The 22,129-nt window shown below is 44.1% G+C and overlaps 1 protein-coding gene across 1 annotated transcript in view; it reads left to right on the top strand.

Annotated features, from left to right (window-relative positions):
* LOC146785572 (uncharacterized) overlaps positions 1–22,129 on the top strand; it is a 1,291,145-nt gene that overhangs the window by 958,452 nt on the left and 310,564 nt on the right. The window contains exon 6 of the mRNA XM_085633472.1: positions 1,897–1,942. Coding sequence (XP_085489598.1) covers positions 1,897–1,942 — 46 coding nt within the window. The remainder of the gene's footprint in view (positions 1–1,896; positions 1,943–22,129) is intronic.

A 22,129-nucleotide genomic window follows, 5' to 3' on the forward strand; every position in this document is an offset into this window, starting at 1 on the left:
AGTTACTGCTCGGCTGGTCCTGAAAAATTACAGATTCGCGCCTCATATCTCGTAGGCCCGGAAGCTGACACCACAGCTTCCACCTTTATATGCTAAAGCCTCTCTCTGCCTGATCAGAAGCAAGGAGAGGGTTGGAGGTCGGCCCTCCTTCTCTAACCTGGCTTCTGATAGGGTATATAAGCCTCAATGACATGCTGCACAGCCTGAGGTTTGTGAAACATGTCAGCTATGAAAGAGCCAGGCTGTAACAGCCAACGTTCTCGCACATGCAGAACACCAAGGGACATGATGTAGCTTCCTCTGGGGTTACATGACATTGCAGCTTCTTACAGGAAAACAAACAATCTGTAAGATGGTTTGTTTCCATGTGAAAACAGGAAAACTAGTAAGTTTTGAAAGAGGTGTCGGCACCGGCCTGGCGCCCCCTATTGGCGAGCCGCTGCTAGTGCAGTCCATACTGTGAGGATCGGGCGCACCAAGGGGGCATCTGCGCTGGAGGTAGCAGATGATTCAAGCCACCTACTTAGGCCAGTCCTGGGTGTTCACCGCATAGCGGTTGTTTCACTACTATGTGTGGTGTGGATCGTAGTGGGCTTTCTTCCCTTACGTGGTAATCTTCATTACTCCTGGTCCTGTTGTCCTCATTCCTTTCTTTATTTATTTATTGAGTTCTATATAGCGCTGGCTAGACCCGGAGGTATCAGAGCGCTTTACATGAGGAAGAGACATTGTTTCAGAACATGGCTACAAAGTTACATCAGTTACTGGATCGTAGTTACAGGAATTACATGAGTACAAAACCATAGCATAAATTTGAGGTAAAAAATAGGTAAGGGGAGAGAAGATTAGGGGAAAGAGGGAAGGAATGGGGAAGGTAGACGGAGAATAATGGAGGGAAGAGGAGGGGGAGGATGTAGGAGGCACAACGGGGAGACAAGGAAAAACAGTGTCCGACGTCCGGCTGGGTAGGTGATGGCCAAGTGGTGAACCAGAGCCAAACTCCTCTATAGCTGCGGGGGTCATCGGCCAGAGGTTGCTCGGGCATCACAGTACATAGAGAAAGGTTATAGTTTCCACCTAGGGGGGTATAGTCCAAAGGTTCCATCGAGCGTGCCCCTCCCTCCCGTACGGTCAGCCTTCAGATTGGGGCTTGGTAGTTCAGAAGGAATGCTGGGTAAATACAACTAGGTACTCCCAGTGGGAGGGAGTGAGGTAGGGATCCAGCATTCCTTGCATTCTTTTTACTGTTTGTGAGATAGGCATATCGCACTATGTTATGAATGGGATGAGGACGATAGGACCAGGAGTAATGAAGATTAACGGTAAGTAATAGGGCATTCCTACAGTACTACCCCTTTCCGCGGCAGCCCTCATTGAGCAAGTTGGAATACCCCAGTATTCTCTTATCCCAGAATTATTGATACAACAAGAAAGAAAAATTCTGGGAAAAACCACACCAACATTCCCACCCACCTCCAAATGAGGGCCTTACGCGTAAATTAACATCCTGTCTGTTTATTACAAAGCACTGGAAAGCGCAAAGTAAGAATATGTTCTCATTAGAAACCAGACCACTAATGTGTGAACTGCAAGTCGAGCAACCGCTCCAACAAAAGCTGGGAATGGAATGCAAATTATTTAACATCTGTGCCTCCAGGGCTCAATCAAACATGCAGTAAGACCACTTACCTAGATTAAATCAGATCATTCGAATACATAATGCAAAAACAAAAAAACTCCAAGCCCCATTACGTGTTATAGAATAATAAATACAGAACCGATTCAAACGTGACACCGTTCAAAAAAACACAACTCTGGAGCCATTAATTAATCATCGTGTTGTGGAGGCGAAGACGCGGCAAATGACTAATGCATTTCATTTGTGTTTCATTGCAGGGCCTGCGGAACCGTCTGCGAGGAGATCCTGCGAGCAGAGCGAAGAGTATGTTTGTGTTTTTTTTGTTTCTGAGCTATTTGTGTGATGCACTCCTCTGCTAATGACCACTAAGTACCCCGTGCCTTGCTGAGCAGGAAGCTTATGTCCAACTAATTAAGTTTTAATGAGAAGAAGCCCAGTGATTGTGACGTTTCCTTGGCACATGGGCCGCTGAAGGTTGTGCACATTTGGGGCGGCTGGTGGTGGCGGCCGGGCACTGCCGGTTGCACTTTCACTGGTGCGGGGAGTGCGTGCCGAGGAAACGCTTGTTTGGAAAAAGCGCTCTCTGATACGTCTGCTTTTAGACAGCTGATTTATTGACCTTTGTCTGTTGCTGGTAATCAGCGAAAGACGTCCCTGAGACCCAGTGGAGATGCTAAGGAATTTCCTCTTTCAGCAAGTTTGATCGCAGTTTGGAGCCTCCGTGATTTGAGTGGTGAGGGTAGATTTTCGAAGTGACGCTAACCAGAAGAAAATGTTTTTGGGGGAACTTACTTTCCGGCGAAGTTTTGCGCTGGAAAGTACCCTAAAAGTAGCGCAACGCACTGCTTTGTGTTCCTTAGCGTTAGGGCTTTAAGTGGGATGAAGAAACTGGGGGGATTCTCAAAGTGGCCTGGCCAATGCAATTAAGGGCGTGGCTTAAAAACGCCCAAGCGAAAAATCTGTGCTTAGCATAGTGTCGCCCAACTGGTATTTTGCTGCTTCTGTCATTGCATCCAGATATATAATACAAGTAACATTACACTTACAACAAGCCAGGATGATTGGCTTTGTCAAAGGTTTTTAGTTGAATAAGCAACAACTGTGACTTCGTTGAATATAGTATGAAAATGCTTCAGTTCTGAAATGATGAGACTGTGCAAGAACTTTAACAAGTCTCTTCAAATGTATCCCGAAGGCAGTGAAGGGTGGCACGGCTGCATTTAAGATTGGGGGCAAAAATGGAGAGCCTGATTGGGACCAATCTCGGCACCTGCTTTTTAAAACTGCCTGTGCTCAGCATCGGTGGGACCCGGCCAACTTAAAGCCCTGCTTAGTGCAATGGCTGCATTACAGGGGGGTACATGGGCGTTCCCACGCAACCACCAATGCCTTTTGATGCAAAACCCTATCTACAAAGAATTGTAGACAGGCTTTAGGGCCAAAAGTTAACGCCACTTTAAACAAGGCATTAGCAGGAGAAATGTTTTTATTTCTCTCTTTTTCCCCGACTTTGTGTACATGGTGCACTGTGCAGCACACATACAAAGTGGGAAAAGCTTTTAAACTTGTCTAGGCTGGTATTTTGTACAAGAAGTGTCCTTCCTGTACAAAATGTATGCTAGACTCACACATGCACCCTAGTGCTATGGTGCTAAGGTGTGCGCGTGGCGCCCAGAAGATGACATCAGCAGAAGCACCGGCGCTAAGGAGAGGGAAAGAGAACACGATATCTCTGTAGATATGGCGTTCTCCTCCTCTCTCCCTGTCACGCAACGCAGCGCAGCCTCTTTGGGTGCAGCGCTGTGTGGCGTGTATTTTTTGAAAATCTGGCCCCAAAAGTGCAAACTTAAGATAGGTCTCTACCACAGTTTGGCCTAACCGGTGATTTAAATAGCTGAGGGGCCAAAGATGTAGTATTGTTCCACCTTAAGACAGCGGTAAATCTGTATTTCTCACTGTAACATAAAAGGAATGATGTGTTTTTGGCTTGAAAAGAAGCAGGGTGGATGTACTTCCATCTCAAAAGAGAACAGATCACATCACATTCCATAAGCAAAATATTTTTCCCATTTTCTACCTTTTAGAATTTAAAGATCGTGGGACAACCCCTTTTCGAAGTAGCTTTTTTGCTGCTCTCGTAAGCCTCCTTAGCCCATAATTCTTTACTCGGGACTTGTGTGCTTATTTCTTCCTACAGATTGCGATGCGCTCTGAATTTTGTATGTCCTGATGATTACGTTTTCATTGTATACATTAGGTTGAAATACCATTGACACTCATAGATTAAGGGTTGCTAACATTATATTGACTATGCTGTTGTGCATCTGAATTTTTGGAAAATGATCTCTTTGCTGCTGCTCCTTGATCATGTGTATCTGTGTACATACACAAACAGTCACTGCCCTTCACTTTCTAACTGTGATCACTTTGTGGGTAAATTGAAGACACATATAAATGGTGGTCAAGTTAGTAAAGCTTTGCTAGTTACGCAAAAAGACTATTGGGTTCTATTCTACATATTTTTTTATTTATTCTCTTGTTGAAAAGAAAAAAAATACAGAAAGTTACATCAACAACTGCTTTTGTCCATTTTTCAGAAGCAGAATTAGGAGTAATTGTCAGCATTTACTTACACCAAGTTACAACAGACCACCATGTCTGTGATTGCTTTTTGAATAAAGCAATTTTTTTATGCAGCCCGTTTTCCTTAAAGGAAAACGAGATACATCTAAAAAATACAAATGAAAAGTTACATTTTCATTTTTAAAGAGTACGCAATGGTCCGTGGGACCACTGCCTGCTCTTAAAAAATGTTGGCGCCCACATTCACAAAGGGAAAGAGGTCTCAATGGTATCCCTTCCCATTTGCAAATGGCTTACCACCAACTTGAAGTTGGTGGTAACTGCAAATGTTTTGCGACCGCATTCCCAGTTGCAAAACATCCATACATACCAGTGCTATTCGGTATTAGGAAGGGACACTCTAAGCACGCCCCTTCCTAATACCGAATCACGAAAGCAAATTGTGATACGATAACAAATTAGTCACATTTTGCCTTCTGTACATCGCAAAATGCATTTTACCGGTCGCAGACGGGCCGATGAGCTGTTTGCGACCGGTAAAATGCTTTGTACGTCAGGCCCATTGTATTAGTGGTGATGACAAATTCTTCAGATTCGTTCCAGGTCATATTTATTCCGGATGGCGCAAATAACTTTATTATTTAGATTATCACTGAAATATTAACACTTTACATGCCTTAGAAATTGCAGAGTGTGATTGCCATACATAGAGGTTATAAGCTCCTGTTTGTAAATGAGACGCCCCTCTGTGAGTGGTGTTCTCTGACGTCATTAAAGGGGACAAGGGAGAGATCCAGAACCGCTAGTTAGGAAAAGCGTGTAAGAGTCTTCGGGTCACTACAACCTTCGCATGCCGAAGGGTGTATAATATGTTAATTTATTTGAAGAAATACGAGCCCAGACCCAGTAGCCAAAGAACAGTTCTCACGTAGGCCCAAGCAAGGGAGTCGAAGGACTTCTTGGCACCTCCGCATAATTTCATATATTGAGTTGATGAAACGTTTGTAATTATTTACTTACTACTTTCGATGTGTGGACTAAAAAGGCCCATATTGAACCGTTTTGCTGTTTTACATTATTATTATTACCCTAGGTTCATATTTGGCATATTTGACTGCCCATATGTTCAATACCCACTGTGAACTGGCAAGAGGGACATTAAAGATTTGCCCTTTGATTGCAAAGATATATTTTAGAAAGTTACAAATATTAGAAACAATTTAATATAAATGTTGATTTTAGTATATTCCTGGTGTGTGCAGTGAGATTTCATGATGCACAATGATGACGTGAGCAAGAGTCGTCACATTCTGTATTGTCTTTCCATTTTAGTCCTCTTTCTATTCTGTGAGTTTCTTTGAATCTGACCTAATGCAGTGAAGGTCAGACTTAAAGTCGCTTTCAGCATTAATGGAAAAATATCTGATTGAACAAGAACTAATGTGCCAAAATGGCAGGGCTGGCCTGGACAGAATAGGGAGGTGGGGATGTCTTGGCGGACAAAAAAAAAAAGAAAAGCTTACCTGAACTCCGCCCGCCGCATCGCGCTCCTCCAGGCTTCTTCTTGAGAGCACAGGCTCCCAGGCACTGTGGCCCCTCATGCTGCATAAAAGCAGTTTAGGGATTAGCCTGAGCGCTGGCAACTTGCGCTCCCAGGCAAGTTGGGCCAGAGGTGATTGGCCAGCCTGAGACAGCCAGCCAAACCCTCATGCACAGTGAAGGGAGTGCCCGCACCTCCCCCACCAGCAGTGTCATCCTCTGAACCTGCCCCAAGACTCGTCGGAGTCCTGGGGGCAGGTCCAGTGGATTAAAGTAAAACGACAATAAAACAGGTTTAAAACCTGTTTTATTTGCTGCTGGTGGCGGGGGGGGGGGGGGTGCTCCTCCGCTGTGCAAGCTTCAAGATTCAGGAATGAGTTTGCTCTTCTCGTTTTCTCATTTTGTTTCATTTTTTATTATTAGCCCAATGTTGCTGGTAGGAAAAAAGAGCTATTTGCAGAGACAGCTTTTTGACCATGGCCATTGTATTGATAGCTCTATGATCTGAGCCTGAATCCTCATTTTTGAAGCAGATCTCAGTGCGTTACACTCTTCTTTGATTTGCACTGCATGGAAGCAATTGATGTCAAGAAAAATAACACAGCCATGTTACGACCAATTTGTAAAACAATAAGTGCCAGGGCTCTTGTCAGGAGGCCACTGCAGCTCGCACCACATATTGCCCCTGCTATGCTGCCAATGATAGTACCAACACAACTACTAACCTTTACACTCCTACAAGTGTGACAATTCAGACTATTCCAGACCTCCAGAGCTATAAGAATTGCTTGGGCGACAGACAGCAGTCATTTTTAATGCATATTGAATTAATAATTAACCTTTGCTGTGGTCATCTCTAAATTAGCCAGGCAGTGCCACCTTGTGGCAGTCTTCCACAAGCATCAGTGTTGACAATTAAATGCCAGTGCTGAGCACTTGAAACCACAGGATCAAATTAAGCACTCGTTGCTAAGCATGATAAAATAATTAAAATACCTTGTATAATGTTGTCAGTATAGTTGCCAATGGGTAAGATCTTTTAATATTTATGAAAGCAGGAATACTAAAATAGGATATCATCAACACCAAATATATGTTTAGCAAGTAAATAAATTCAAATTGGTAAGTTCAATATATTTTTACATTTTTTTATCTTCTGAAATACCAAGGTATGTTTAGTTTTTTTAAATCATGAATTTAAAGACAAGTAATTGTTTCGACTAGCTTGTTTCCAGTTTTGGCTCTTTGCTTTTATTTAACAAGTCAGTGTATTGCAGGTGCTCTACTATGCATCTGCTTCAATTAATTAATTAATTTTATAACGAAGTGCTGGATAGGATAGATCGGATAGGATGTACATGGCACCATCTCGCACATCTAAGAGTGTCGATGTTTATTTTTATTTTAAAGAGATGAAAGCACTAAATCAGAATGACAGATACATACACATGATTATAGCAAAGAGGTCAATGATGGAATGGGATTACATGGAATACCATATTGTTTCCAAAAGCTGATCCTTCCAAAGAGGTCACTGATTGAATGGGCATGGGGAATGTATTATTCTATAACGCACTATAAGGTTTTCCTTAATACACTGATAGAAAAGTCTTGCTTACATTCAAAATACCAAAATCTTCAGACACTCATATCTAGAATGAAGAACTATTCCCACTCTTCAAGGGCCCCTCTATCAGCTCGGTCCTATGAGTTTCTTTGCAAAATAGTAAACTCAGGGACCCCACCACATTCAGCAGAGGGGAGGGCATCATTTTGTGTTATGCTACTGTTTGGTGTTACTTGACAATGTGGAATTTAAGTTCTCTTCCAGGGGATCCTCATCAATAGTCTTAAGCACATGAATATTCCCGCCCATGCGCGGGGACCCCAGAAACATATAAAACATATATGTGGAAAACATATATGTAGCTCTATATATATATATCTATGTATATATAACAATAAACACAATACAGCGTTCCATAGACTAAAAAACTGAGCAATCTTGTAAGAATTTTCTTTGCACATGTATACAATTCCAATAAAGCAGGGAGAAAGAAAACACATTTGAAAACTGCTTTAATGCACAATAGAAATCATAATCCTGCAAAATGAAAAACCATAGCGAGCACATAGGCTGCAATGCAGAAAACAAGTGTGGAAAGCTGAAAAGCTAACCCACAGGAACACATAGAATAAAACTAGCTTCCCATCATGCCTCAGGGGTGACAGGTAGGTCAGTTGTTCTTTTCGGCTCTGTCTGTAAGGACCCTGATAACTTCAGCTCTCAGTGTTTTCTGATTTCTGATAGAAATTACTACTTATTTTTTGTCAAAAGCCTTTTACTTCGACGTCTTTTTGCTGTTGAAGTATTTTCTACTATTTTTGAGAGTGTTGAGTATAATTTTCGACTCAAATATACCCTCTCTTAAAACAGGCTCCCATCCGTTCTGTATCCTTTGCCTTCCAAATGATCATACTCCCAAGACTTGCCAGCATTTTCAGTTCTTGTCCAAGAGAACTCTGAAGGACAGAGAGAGTATTCTCCTCAAGGGGCTGGCTGAGAAGGGGAAAACACCTTCAAGAGGCAGGTCTCCGACAAAGAAGAGGAAAGAGAGAGCCAGATCTTCATCTAGAAGTAAGGTTCCAGTCTGCTCTCCATCGGCGTCGGGCTCAACACCAAAAATACCTTCATCAGCAGCAAAAACATTGACGAAAAGGCCATCGGCGGCGGGTTCACTGTCGAGAGAACACCGGTCGTTGACGAAGACTACAGGTGTGTCAGATCCTCCGCCGTCGTCAACCTGGCAACGATCGGCGTAGAGGAGTCATTCTCCGTTGGTGCGGGCTCACCCAACGTCAAGGGATAGGTTTCCGTTGTTGCCGTCAGTGCGGTGTCCGACGTCGAGACATGCTCCACCGTCGCCGGTGCATCGGTGATCGGCGTTAAAGCGGGCATCTCCGTTGCCGTCAACCAGGTGGCGGTCACCGTCGAGACGTGCCTCGTTGTCGCCAGAGGCAAGACATTCATGTCCAAGCGGACTCCTCCGTTGATGTCAACCAGGTGACGTTCAACGTCGAGGGCTAGATCTTCATCGACGCCGAAGAAGGATTCATCGTCAAGACCTAGTGTCAAGTATACAAGACGACGTTCGACGTCGAGACGGTGGTCTCCATCGACGTCAAGAAATGCCCCGATCTCAACTCCTCTGGCTTCCATTAGACGCTCAGCATCGAGAGAGCGATCCAAGAGGTCTAAGGACACGATGTCGAGAAGGGTTTCTCCGTCGATTCGCACTTTGTTGGGTTCTCCTAGACCACTCAACGTCGAGGGCGAAGTCGGTATGGTCCAGGTGTTCGACATCGGGACATTCAATGTCGAAACACAAGGAGAGGTCGACATCGAAGAGAAGATCCCTCTCTAAAGGTTCACCAGTTCTGGTGACGCATAGTCGCTCGACATCGAGACCCTCCCCAACGTCACATCGTTCATCAAGACGCCGATCAGTCTCCAAAGACCGCAGAGAGTCCTCTTGTTCAATTATGAGCTCTCCTCTGGTACTCCCAACCTAAGGAAGCCCTCCTGCTCAGTCTCCAGAGCAGACAAGATCTCCAAGAGGCTTTCCATGGAGGCAAAAATCTCCTTCGGTTCATCTTTTGCCAAGATGGCTTCAGACTATCCCTCACAGCAGAAAGAACCTTCTGGCCAAGCTCAGCAGCCTACAGTCTATTCCAGTCCACCGCACAGGTCTCCACTACAGCGACTGGTGCAGGAGGCGGACAGGTCTCCTACTCCTCGGACCAGGAATCACCGAGTCAAATCTCCGGAGCATAAACCAACTCATGCTCATCATAAAAGAAGACGGACGCCATCTTGGTCGTCTTCCTCGACTCACTCTTCCAAAAGAGACTACTCTCCTACCCTTACGGATAGCCCTCCCTCAAGAGTGTCACCCATCGATGACGTTAACACCTTCCATGATGTCCTTGCTAGAGGAGCGCAGAAGCTGAGCATAGATATGTCGGCTCCTCAGACTTCCACATCAGTCTTTTTCGAGACTCTCCATTAGCGGTCTGCGGCTAGACCATTGCTCCCTCTGTCCCTGGTCTCCTTCAACTAGTAATGGACATCTTTCTTACCCCATCCTCAATTAAGGCAGCTCCGGCTCGGATTCAGAAAAAGTACAAACCTGCTGCATCAGATCCTTTATTTCTGAAATCAGATCCTCCACCTGACAATCAAAATATTATCCTAAAACCGGCTGATAAGAGTGGAGGTATCGTCATACAAGAAAGAATGAAGTATGAAGCAGAGATAATGAGACAAGTAAATAACACTCAACATTACAAAAAATTACCTCATGATCCTTTGACAGACATCCAGAAGGTAATAGAAACAACCACTAAAAGTGGTCTTGAGGAAGGATTTCTAACAAAACATGAATTTGACTATTTAAACAAGAAGTATCCCAGGACTCCTGTCCTATATACCTTACCCAAGGTGCACAAAGATACCACTAATCCACCAGGTAGACCTATCTTGTCTGGGTGCGGATCAATATTGGAACCTCTAGGCCATTATATTGACAGTTTTATCAAATCATATGTCCCTCTCTTACCTACCTATGTGAGAGATAGCACATATATGATTAATCTGATTGAAGACATGGAATACAATCCAATGGAAGAGACATTAGTGACTATGGATATAGATTCACTTTACACTAACATCCCACAAAAGGACAGTATAAAAGTCATTCAAACCATTCTAGACTGCCGTCCAGCCCCAGTCCAAGTTCCCACAGAGTTCATAATTAAGCTATTAGAAATAGCTCTTACAAAAAACTATTTCAGATTCAACAGCAGCTATTACCAACAATGTTCAGGAACTTCGATGGGAGCTATTTTTGCACCTAACTTAGCGAATCTCTATGTAGGTGACCTTGAGGAGAAATTTGTAAACAACGATATCAATCCTTTCTTTTCCAACATTAGATGCTGGAAAAGATATATCGATGATATATTTTTCATCTAGACTGGCACTGAAGAAAATCTAGAACAATTCATCACATATCTACACAAATGTCAGTCAGCACTGACCTTTACACATCACAAAGACAAAGAAATGGTCCCATTTCTAGATCTAAAAATAAGATGTCGTGACAACCATCTAAATGTAACATTATATCGCAAACCAACAGACAGAAACACTCTTCTACAGTATAATAGCTTCCATCCTAGGGCACTAAAAGATGGTTTACCTTATGGCCAATTTTTAAGGCTACGACGTAACTGTACAGAAAACGAAGATTTCTTTAGAGAATCCAATATACTAAGCAACAGACTATGCGAAAGAGGTTATCCTAAAAGATTAGTCAAGACGTCAATGAAAAGGGCATGGTATAGCCCACGTGAGGTTTTACTCACAAAAACTGAAAAAGAATGTACAAAACGGAATGTGTGCGTCACTACATTCTGCCCCCTCAGTACCCAGGTACAGAAATCAATCAAAAAACATTGGCCCACTTTGACTACAGTGCACTCATGTAAGGAATTACCACTGTTCTCTTTCAAAAAAGGTAAAAACATTAAAGATCATTTAGTGCATTCAGACACCAGTCTCATTCAGGCCAAAAGTACCATTCATGAACTTTGGTCCCTTCCCCCATTGACAGGACACTACAAATGTGGAAACTGTGTAGCATGCAGTTTTGCAATAGAGAGTAAATACTTTAGTCATGGCAACATCAGAATGACACTCCGGGATCTGACCAACTGTCTAACATCTAATGTGATCTATTGTATATGGTGTCCATGTGACCTCATATACATAGGCCAGACCACACAACCAGTGAAAACACGGATTGGCCAACATCGGAGCCGAATCCGATGTTTAGTAGAAAATGCCCCTCTGGTAGAACACTACAAAGAGAAAGCACATTCCGCCAATGATTTGAAATGGCAAGTGATAGAAAAGGCTACAGTGCCTTCCAGGGGTGGAGATATCTCACACATCTTACAAACACTAGAGAGTAAATGGATTGATAAGTGTGGGTCGATTCAAAAAGGATTAAATAGTCTTGAAGAATGGCGCAAATTCATTAGTTTACACTAAGACACTGCATTTTTACCATCTTAGAATAGAACAGGGCCCTGTTCTTATCCTTTCTCAAACACTGTATATGAAAATGTAATACCTAAAATATGATCCATTAGTATATCTCAATGTTTTATTAATGTACATCTTTCACTGTATATATTTGTCACTTCGTCCTAAATGTGTAAATTGTTTTTATGTAAAAAATTGACGAGACCATTGTGTAAAAATTTCTCTCTAAAATGAAAGAAACTCTCTCTTAAATGTGAAACAATCACAATTCGTTCTAAATATGTGAACTGTTCTTTTGCAATTTTTATCCTATATGATGAGAATCACTGTGTGAACAAATCCTTCTAAAATGTATAAATATTTACTATTAATATATTATCATGATCTAGAAACCGATTATACTGAATTATAAATATAAAAAAACAGTCACCCTTTTTTTCACGGACGGTAAAAGGTGCCCCATTATAGCCCGGAAATTGTAGCTGGATAAATGTGCCCAAGTATCAGTATTGATGATTTAAATCACTAAATCGCAATATATTGGCCAATTGCAAACGGACAAAAAGTGGATTATACCTATCCAAGATGGCCTGTTAATGAATCATCTGTGCCATTATAATATCACCGAGTTAAGAGAAAAGCTTTAGTTGCACAGCAAGAAGACGAGCAACTATAACCATGTTCCGTTATTAAGATACTTACAATACCAGTACAAAATATTAATTTCGAGGAAATATAATTTCACATATTTCACCAATATAATTAGATTGGGTGTCTTCTAGAGAGATGGAATTAATTTGAACTGTTATCCATTAGCTTTATTAATGCATACTATCATAGCAGCGGTAGATGGGCCATTAGGTATACCTATTCAAAGATGGCCGAAATGGTTAACATCATCTTGATTCTGCATACGATCACCTGACACTGCCCGGCCTCGTTCCGTAGTTATTATGCCATTACCAACAGTGCAGCGTACAGCAAGTACTGCTTACACGGAGGTCTACGCTACGACGATTAAGTAAGGGATTACGAGTAATAGAGAGTGTCAAACGACTACACACCCCTTAAGAAACACGGATAGCATTAGGGTAACTTTGGCTGTCACACTGTTATTTTTTCAGTTCGTCCCGATAACAGATCGGACTACATTAGATGGGTTCTCCGGCCATTCCAACAACGCTCCCGGTATTCATGGAAGTGAAATAGAGCATTGCTCATTTTTTTCTCAGTTTAGGAGTAGTTAAGTTAGGAGTCCTAACTTTAGGACTCCTAAACTGAGAAGAATCCTAACTTTAAGACTTTCGGTATTCACAGAAGGCATTTTGGAGTCCCAAAGTTAGGAGTCCTAACGTTACTACTCCTAAACTGAGAAAAATCCTAACTTTAAGACTTTCGGTATTCACAGAAGGCATTTAGGAGTCCTAAAGTTAGGACTCCTAACTTCTGTGAATACCGAAATGAGTAAGTGCCTTCTGTGAATACCAAAATGAGTAAGTGCCTTCTGTGAATACCAAAATGGTAGTAAGTTTAGGATTTTGTCTTATGTTAGTTCTGTGAATCGGGCCCTCCCATTTGAAAGTAATCTAACACTGGCGATATTACGGCAGCTGGTGTTCCTTTCCTGTGGCAAGACAGATTTGAAACGGAACCTTTACAGGCTCCGTGCAAAACGATATCTTGGCATATGAGAGAACCGCTTAAAGTGTTCTTGTAGTTGATACCACTAATAAACACTTCTCGATCCCCACTCTGGTATAGAAATCTATATGGAAAATACCAGGCTTTCTTAATATACTCTTTACCCAATTTTTCAGATCTGCCTGCCTGCCTTTGCTAAAGGCAATAGTGAAACTGAAATGTAGTGACCAGGAGAGTGATTTGGCCATGGATTAGGTACTCAGTTGATGGTAATTCAGCTACTGTAAATGGAAGTCTGTCCAGATTTTCAATTTTCAGCATTGTATATTTAGCTCCCCTTTGTGCCATTTCAATCTGTGTATCAGTTAGATTGTATTCTGAAAACAGAGACGTACTGTTTATAAAACGCCATGGCACAAGGCCTGCACGCAAAGATTGTATCGTCCAGCTCAATAACATAATAGAACGTAACTGTGATCGGCTGTGTTGTAATATGGCTAAATCCTGTTCCAGTATGTCAATAGCAGAATATACAACGTTTCCCAATGAATATACTCTGGAGGTCAAAGTTGTTAACCCATTATCCACCACAGCAAAAGTTTCTTCTAAGTTTATAAGGTCTATTTCCCGTATTCTCTCTGCGGGTTCTTGTTGGGAAATCTTCCAGATTTCATTATAGGCAGCATAAAGGCCTGCATATATGAAACGTTTTTTACGTTGTTTCCTAGGTCTTGGTAAAAAGTCCCTAAGATCCATGTCTTGTGAGAGTAAAGATACGTGTTGTTTCTTGTTTCACGGAAAGAAAAACAAAGAGGGGAGTAGAGAGGTTCCACTCAACGAGTGGTGGAGGTGGATACTTCCTCCCAATAAAGCGTACATAAACAAAAGGATCCACCCGCAAGTACAATAGATCAAGAGTCTCCCGTTTATACCATGTGTATCCCACGGTCGTGGAGAATACACATCAGTTGTTAAAATACCCCTCACACACCAAAAGGGCCCTTGGTGTCATGCTTCATCATAGGGGTCTTCCCGCCCCTCTACGGGACGGGGCGTGCTACGACCTACGTATACGTGGGAGCACTGTTCTTAATGAGACTACTATGTGTAGTGCAAGGGTGTGCAAGGAAGGGTCAGGAGTGAATGGAGAGTGATTTAAAAAATACCTGGCTCTCTGGACTGGGAAAAAATGTATTCTGCCATCTAAGCTGGTATTAGTAAAAAGGTGGGGGAGGAGGGTGTATGCCTCAATGAGCTTGACCTCCTGGTGTCGACATGTTTCGAAGCTTCCCCATGCTTCTTCGTCAGGACCTTAAAGATCCCTTCCAACGACGTTGGAATGGGGTAAAAAATAATGGGTGAAAAAATCAAAGAGGAGGTAAATAGCCTCCAAGAGTTGGTAACGCCCCAATGGGTCTTACATACTCCTATAAACCTGGAAGGAAAAAATGGTATAAATGAGAGATACACAAGACATTTAGTAATATGGATAGAAGTTCATTCCGTCGTGTTAGAACAGTGATCTGAAAAAGGAGGTGAACGATGATCGTCTTTTAACGCTATTCATAACGTTATCACGTGATCTGTGATACAAATACTGTGTGACACACTACATCAAAAACACAACATAACAATACATAAAACACACACTCTACTCAGAAAGGAAACGAAGTTCCTGTAAGGCGAAATATAATAGTGGTTGTTTGCATGCCCAACAAAGCAAAAAGTAAAACATACTTGCTGCAAAAAGAACAATATCCTCATGAGCTCAAATACCGAGTGGTAGGAGTGCCAAAATAGGCTACCTAAGTAACGGGAGAGAGGAGACTGTAATCCAATCATCAATACTACAAACTACCAGGATACATCCTCCACCTGCCGGCTGTGCCGTACTTACGCCTCCAAGGATCAATGTCCTGCCCAAATAACCACCCCGGTCGGCTCCGTCGATAGAATCAGACTGGAGAATTCGTAGTTTAAGTACCCGCACCAATCAGGGAATACGCGCCAAAGAGCCACGTGTGATGGACCAATAGAAGGAAACCTGCTGGCAAAGTTAGCGGAGACCCGCAGGCCCTGCTTAACGGGACCCGGAACCGGAAGTTAAAGCGGCCGGGTCACCGTGGTGAGATCGCAAAGGACCCCTAGAGGGAGAGAGAGGTGTCTATGTAGGATGCCTGATAAAACTGTGACGAAGCAAATTTACAAAACGGGAAACATGTCCCAACCTGCGTAATAGACAGGCAAAGTCACCCAGATTGAGGAGAGGGGGTTAATTGTTAGAAAAACAGATAAACTGGGAAAGGGCTCAAATATAAATACATCGGTAGAGAAGTGTCTCTAGGTGTCTATGTAGGATGCCTGAATAACACTGGGACGAAGAGAATTTATAAAAACGGGAAACTGGTAGAGGATATGTCCCAACCTGCGTAATAGACAGGCACATGTCTTTTGAAGAAAGAGAAGAAAGTTCTTGAATTCTTGCTTGAATGGTGTTTTGGCTGGCGTTTCCGGCTCTCTTGGATCCAGAGAAAACGTATCAAAGTTAATGAAGTAGCCAGAAGCAGTTCGATCAATTGTTGGAATTGTATCCGGATCAGTTGAAATGTCCTTTTCCTCTGGACGAGGCATGTTGATGTAGACATCTGTTTTAGGTCTAATTGCAACTTGTGAATAATTCTGATTTTCATTTTGATTTTGAATGTTTGGTTCAAGTGGAACGAGTTCCATAGCATCGTTGCTTAGTCCTTCATTCCATACAGGTGGCTCTTCAAACGTGATGAGTCTTTCTGTTTGAACTTCTTGGATTGTAGCTAGAGGAGGACGTCTGTTACATCGGAGCCCACTAGGCCTACTGTTTAGAATCGGCTACAGTGTGGTTTGATTAAGTTGATTGAGACAAATCTTTCCTCCTTTTTTCCGGCAAGAGGCGGGAGCAGCAAAGTTCTTGTTCCGTGTACTGCAAGGATTGGTACAGGTTTTCTGTAAGAGGGTCCAAATTCCGTTTTGTCCGCAATTTTCTCTGTGACCAGATCCCCGAATTTTGGGATCCAGACAGGTCTTGCCATGACTACCTTGACTTCTTCAGTGGTAGTCTGCATTAGATGGACATTGCTTAGTTTTGTCCTGGATTCATTTAGATCCTGTAAAACAGCCAAACGATCATCGATATCAAATGGTTTTTCATCTGCCACTGCACCTTCACAATCAAGATCAGGTACCCACATTCGTTTCGCAAAGAGGACATCATATGGAGTGACACCCCTAGAGAGCTTCCTGGCTGGTTTAATGCCCGCTGTACCCCATACAGGTGTGTGACTCAACTACCGCCCTTGCCTAATACCCTAGCTGTTAAAGATTGCTTTAAGTCTCAGTTTTTTCTCTCCACAACATAGTTTCCCTCAGGATGATACGGAGATGAGAACCGCAATGCTACGCCCATTCCTTCCATGGCCTCTTTGTAAGCCCGTGAGCTAAACGCAGGGCCGCGGTCAGAGTGTAACGTGCTAACTGCGTATGTACCGATAAAGACTCACAAATCTTTTATAACAGTTCGAGCGTCAGCAGAACGCTGAGAACAAACCCATAGAATCTCGAGCATGAATCCACTGCCACCATGATATACCTGTAAGCCCCATCCGTTTGTAAGGGGCTGCAGTGGTCCAAGTACACACATGCGAGAGGTTTGTCTGACTTTAGTAATCTGTGCCGGGCGTGCAACGGTGGAGCCTTTCATCTGCTGGCAGATGTCGCATTTCAAGACATAGGGCTCTATGCCATTCAAATTAGGATGCACCCACCACACTGGCAGGCGCATCACGCATTTTTCACATTGTGGTGGGCATTGCTGTAAGCAGCACCCACCGCAATGTAAAAAAACTTTATGCAGTGCATTTGCATGCACAATGTCACATGGCACTGCGCGGTGCCTGCCACCTTGTGCATGCAAATGTGTGTAGCCCCCATCCCCCAACATCCTGGGGGCCTACTACAGGTCCCCAACAGCAAAAAGGCTGCTCTCCACGGGCATCCTGATATGGTTGGCGGTATCTTACAGACATATTGTAGCAGTTTTCCGCCCAGTCGACGAGTCAACCGGCAGAAAAGCGGCGGATGGTCTTCCCATCCATCCCGGATCCCCCCAGCCATCCTAATGTGGCGGGGGGTCAATCATGGAAGGATGGCGGGCGGATTGCCTCCTCTAGGCCGGCGGTGGCTACTGCCGGCCCAGCGGTGGCGATCCGCCCGCCATCCTAGTAGGCCCCATAGTCTTTAGTTTGCTTGGTTCAACCCTGGCCACCAGTAGCGCTGTTTCAGTAAAGAAATAGTCGCCGTAACGCCTGTGTGCGCAGAGCCCAAACCCTTGTGTGCAGCTAGTACTAAACCTTGCCTACGATCCATTTTTGGTATTACTCTATCCCCCACCCCAGGAATCTCAGCATATGGAATGTTTTGTGCATCTAATATGTAGGAGTATTTGAGAGGAAATTTTGTAGGTACTGCTGTGCTGCCTTTGCGTGATGCGATGACAGCTACCATTATATCTCCGTCTATCCTCGTTTTCGAACGAATCAACGCAGATACGGAAGCTGTGCGAACATCCCCCATTGCGGCTTCATCAGCCAATGAATTCCCTTCAGCGTGAACGCCATCACGTGGATGACTCTGCGTATGGATCACGTGAGTCCTTGGTAGCTCGGATTTCAAGTCCGCTACCTGTTCTCATAGCATTTTGTGCTTAATTGTGCCACCTTATGCGTCCTTAAACACGTTTTGTTCCCAATGTATGACTGTACACAGTAAAAAGAATCACACACGATTAGTGTGGGGAATTTGTGATCCGTATTTACAAGTGCACGTATTACTGCTTTTAATTCTGCCAACTGAGCCGTGCAGTCTCCTAGAGATTGCGTTTTTGTGCAACTAGGATGAAACTTGCCATCACACATGCGACCTTTAACAATAGCACATGCTGAAAAATATTGTTGCTTACTTCCTATGGCCGGTTGCGCAGATCCGTCAGTGTATATAATATATTCATACTGGTCAAGAGGTAAGATTTCATTAGGTAGAGGATATTCTTTTTCATATTGCAGGAATGCCTGAGTTTTTAAACTGGGATCAAATCTGTATTCAATGTCTGTTGCAGTAAGAGAATTAGCCCATTGTATCCACCTAGAATGAAACGCTTTCGTATTTGGGATGCTGGTCTTTGTAACAGCTTCTAAAGCTGGTACTGGAGTCACAACAATGATTCGTTTTCCCTGAGCCAGTGCTCTTTCTCTTGCTACAGCAGTCTGAACGGCTGTCAGGATTTTTTCTGTTGAAGTGAAACGCATTTCTGCATTTGTGTACAGGTGTGATTTGTAAGCGAAAGGTACAGTTTCTCCCTCATTAAAGGTCAAATAAGTGTACCCGCATTGACCCGCTATTATTCGGATCACTAAGTGGCATACGTTTACGCGTCTCTGTAAGTGTTTGGAAGCAATCATGTCTTCCTGGAGTAAACAAATAATATTAGTATGTTCTTGTGTCCAATCTTTGGCTGAAAAGTCAGGTTTGATTAATTCATAGAAAGGTTTTACTCTCTGTGCGTAATTTAAAATGTATGTTCTGCCGAAATTTAGGAATCCTAGTATTGATTGTAAATTTTGCAATGAACTTGGAGGCTGGAGCAGTGCACACTTTTCTAAAAAGGTAGATGCCAGACTTTTGCCTTCACTTGACAACTCATATCCCAAAAATAGGACATTGAGGTGGGCTATTTTCTTTTTTTTATAAATCTTTTTATTAACAATGCTCATGACACCATACAGCACCACACAATTGCAATATAGTACATTGGGACACCTTAAAAAAATTGACATCATGGTTATCAATACAGAACAACAAGGACAAAAAGCCATCCCCTACCTTCCCATCCTTCCATGATTACACCAGTCTCTCTGTACTTGCGCCAGGGTGTCCACACTTTTTTCCACTTTTTAGTACACCCCCTACTTTTATATACTGTTTCCTCTGCCCTTTGGCACCAGTCGAGGTCATGCTGCCATTCCTCCCATCGTGGGGGTGACTGCGCCCCCCACCCCCTTGCAAACTTTTGTTTCGCCACCCCTGCTGCTAGGGCCAACCAGGGTTCCACGTATCTGGACCAGTCAGTGTCCCCCTTGATCATCAATAGTAGCCACTTTGGCTCCATCGGCAACGTCCCCCCCACCACCCTAGCCATAATGTCGGTGACTCTCGTCCTATAGGGGATGATCTCTGGAGACTCCCATAAGATATGAAAGAAAGTGCCCTCCTGTCCGTAACCCCTAACGCAGGATGCCGATGGACTCCTGCCCCATGCATAGAGGTGTGTGCGGAGGTAGTAGGTGTGGTGGAGGATTTTTAGCTGCACTAGTCTGAACTGTGAGTGGATTGTAATCTCTCTAGGAGTCTGTAGTGCATCCTGCCAGTCGTCATCATCTAAACTTCCTAAATCTTTGGCCCAAGCTGCCCTGAGAGTGCTCATAGGGTCAGGTACGTTGTTTATTAATTTACAGTAGATTGTAGACATGGGTTTTTCCGTTATGGGGTCAAGCAACAGCCTATCCTCCATTGGAGAATATTCAAGAATAGTAGTACCACTCTGTATATGGGATCGTAGGCATGTAGGAGTCGCAGATAATGGTATCTTTGTGACTGGTGTAAGTTGTATTCCCTTTGGAGGTATTCAAAGGGACGAGGGAAATCCCCTTTTCAGACATCACTTAAGTACTCAATGCCAATCAGCCTCCACCCCTTGATGCCCATCAGAGTAGTTACTTCCCGCAGCCACTCACCTAGCCACAGTGGTGTTCTCCAATTTAACGCGTCCGCCCAGCCTAAGAGTTTGTTAGCCTCTTTCCAACACTGCAGTACCACCCTAGTGTGCTCAGGCCACATTGTCTGCGGCCTTCTCGCATAGAGAGAGGTTCACAATTGCCCCCAGGCATGACCATCCTAGCCACCCTGTAAGCTGGCTGTATACTATCCGCATACACCCAGTTGTTGATCACCTGGAGCTGCGAGTCTCAGTAGTAAAGATTTACGTCCGGGAGCGCCAGTCCTCCATCGTATACTCCTTGGTGGAGCTTGTGTATTGCGTTCCTTGGGGACTCTCCGTCCCACAACAAGGTCTGCACCGCCTGTGATATGCGTTTAAAAACACTCGGGGGGACCGGCTAGGATGTGTTCTGTAGAATATAGAGGAGCCTCGGCAGTGTAAGCATTTTAAATAGAGCCGCCTTGCCCATGAGAGAGAGTGGGAGGGTACGCCAGTGGCTAACGTTGGCACTCAGGCGACTCAGTTGGGGTTCGAGATTTTTATAAAAAAAACTCCATCTTGTCGCGCGTGACATAGATGCCTAAGTATTTGAACTCCTCAGTAACCACCGGGGCCGAGCACCGAGATGGGATACGAGGGGGAGGGCTGACAGTTAGAAAACCACTGACTTTGACCAGTTAATGGTATAGCCTGAGTAGCTGCCAAACAGCTCAAAATGTAGAGCACTTGGGCTATCGAGTGGTATGGCCGCGCCAGGTAGAGAACGATATCATCTGCGTAAAGGAAGATACGCTCTTCCCACCCCTTCACTGCCGCCAGTCCCCAGATCGAAGGATCCCTCCTGATCCAGTGAGCCAATGGTTCTAAAGCGAGAGCGAAGAGGAGAGGAGACAGGGGGAAACCCTGCCTGCTACCTCTCCGCAAGGAGAAGGCCCTCGACACAGCCCCATTAACCCACACTCGGGCTGTTGGTTTTTCATACAGGAGGCGTACCCAACTGCAGAAGACCGGCCCAAAGTCCAGCCTCCGGAGCACCATGAAAAGATAGGGCCATTCTATGCTATCAAAGGCCATTCAGGCTTCCAGCCCCTTCAATGCCGTCTGAGTATCCCCAGCATCCTCAGTCATGTATAGCACTCCGTACAGTCATCGCAAATTATGGCGGGTGCTTCTAAGGGCATAAACCCAGATTGGTCAACGTGCACCAACTCCGTGATGACAGAAATCAATCTATCCGCCAGGACTTTGGCCAGGACCTTGGCTTTCACATTGATCAGAGGTATTGGACGGTATAAAGTACACTGGTCTGCAGGCTGTCCTACCTTATGAATCACTACAATCATAACCTCCCTCTGATCAGGGGGGAGCACCCCGAGCTCGCGCGCCTCGTTAAACATCTTGAGAAGGGGGGTTGTTATGATCGTAGCTTGTCTTTTGTAGATCTCTATTGAAAGCCCATTCGGCCCGGAGGCCTTACCCGATTGCAGGGAATTCAGGGCATTGCTAAGCTCCTCTACTGTAAAATCTGCCTCGAGCAGTTTACTAGTCTCCGCGGACAATGTGTGGAGGGCAAAATCGCGCAAAAATTCCTCACAATCTTTCTCCGTTCTCGTGTAGACCGGAGAGTAAACTGGCTCAAAATGGGCCGCAAAGGCCCTTGCCACGACGGTGCTAGTCAAGCAGACAGAGCCAGATGCATCTCTAACCTCAGACACCCACGAGCGTTCCCTATCTTGGCGCTCCAGCCACGCAAGCAGTTTCAGTGCTTTGTCACCCACATCGTAAATCTGATGCTGCGTGGCCAGAGCAT

Source organism: Triturus cristatus, chromosome 11, assembly GCF_964204655.1.
Source record: "Triturus cristatus chromosome 11, aTriCri1.1, whole genome shotgun sequence".
Classification (NCBI taxonomy): Eukaryota; Metazoa; Chordata; class Amphibia; order Caudata; family Salamandridae; genus Triturus; species Triturus cristatus.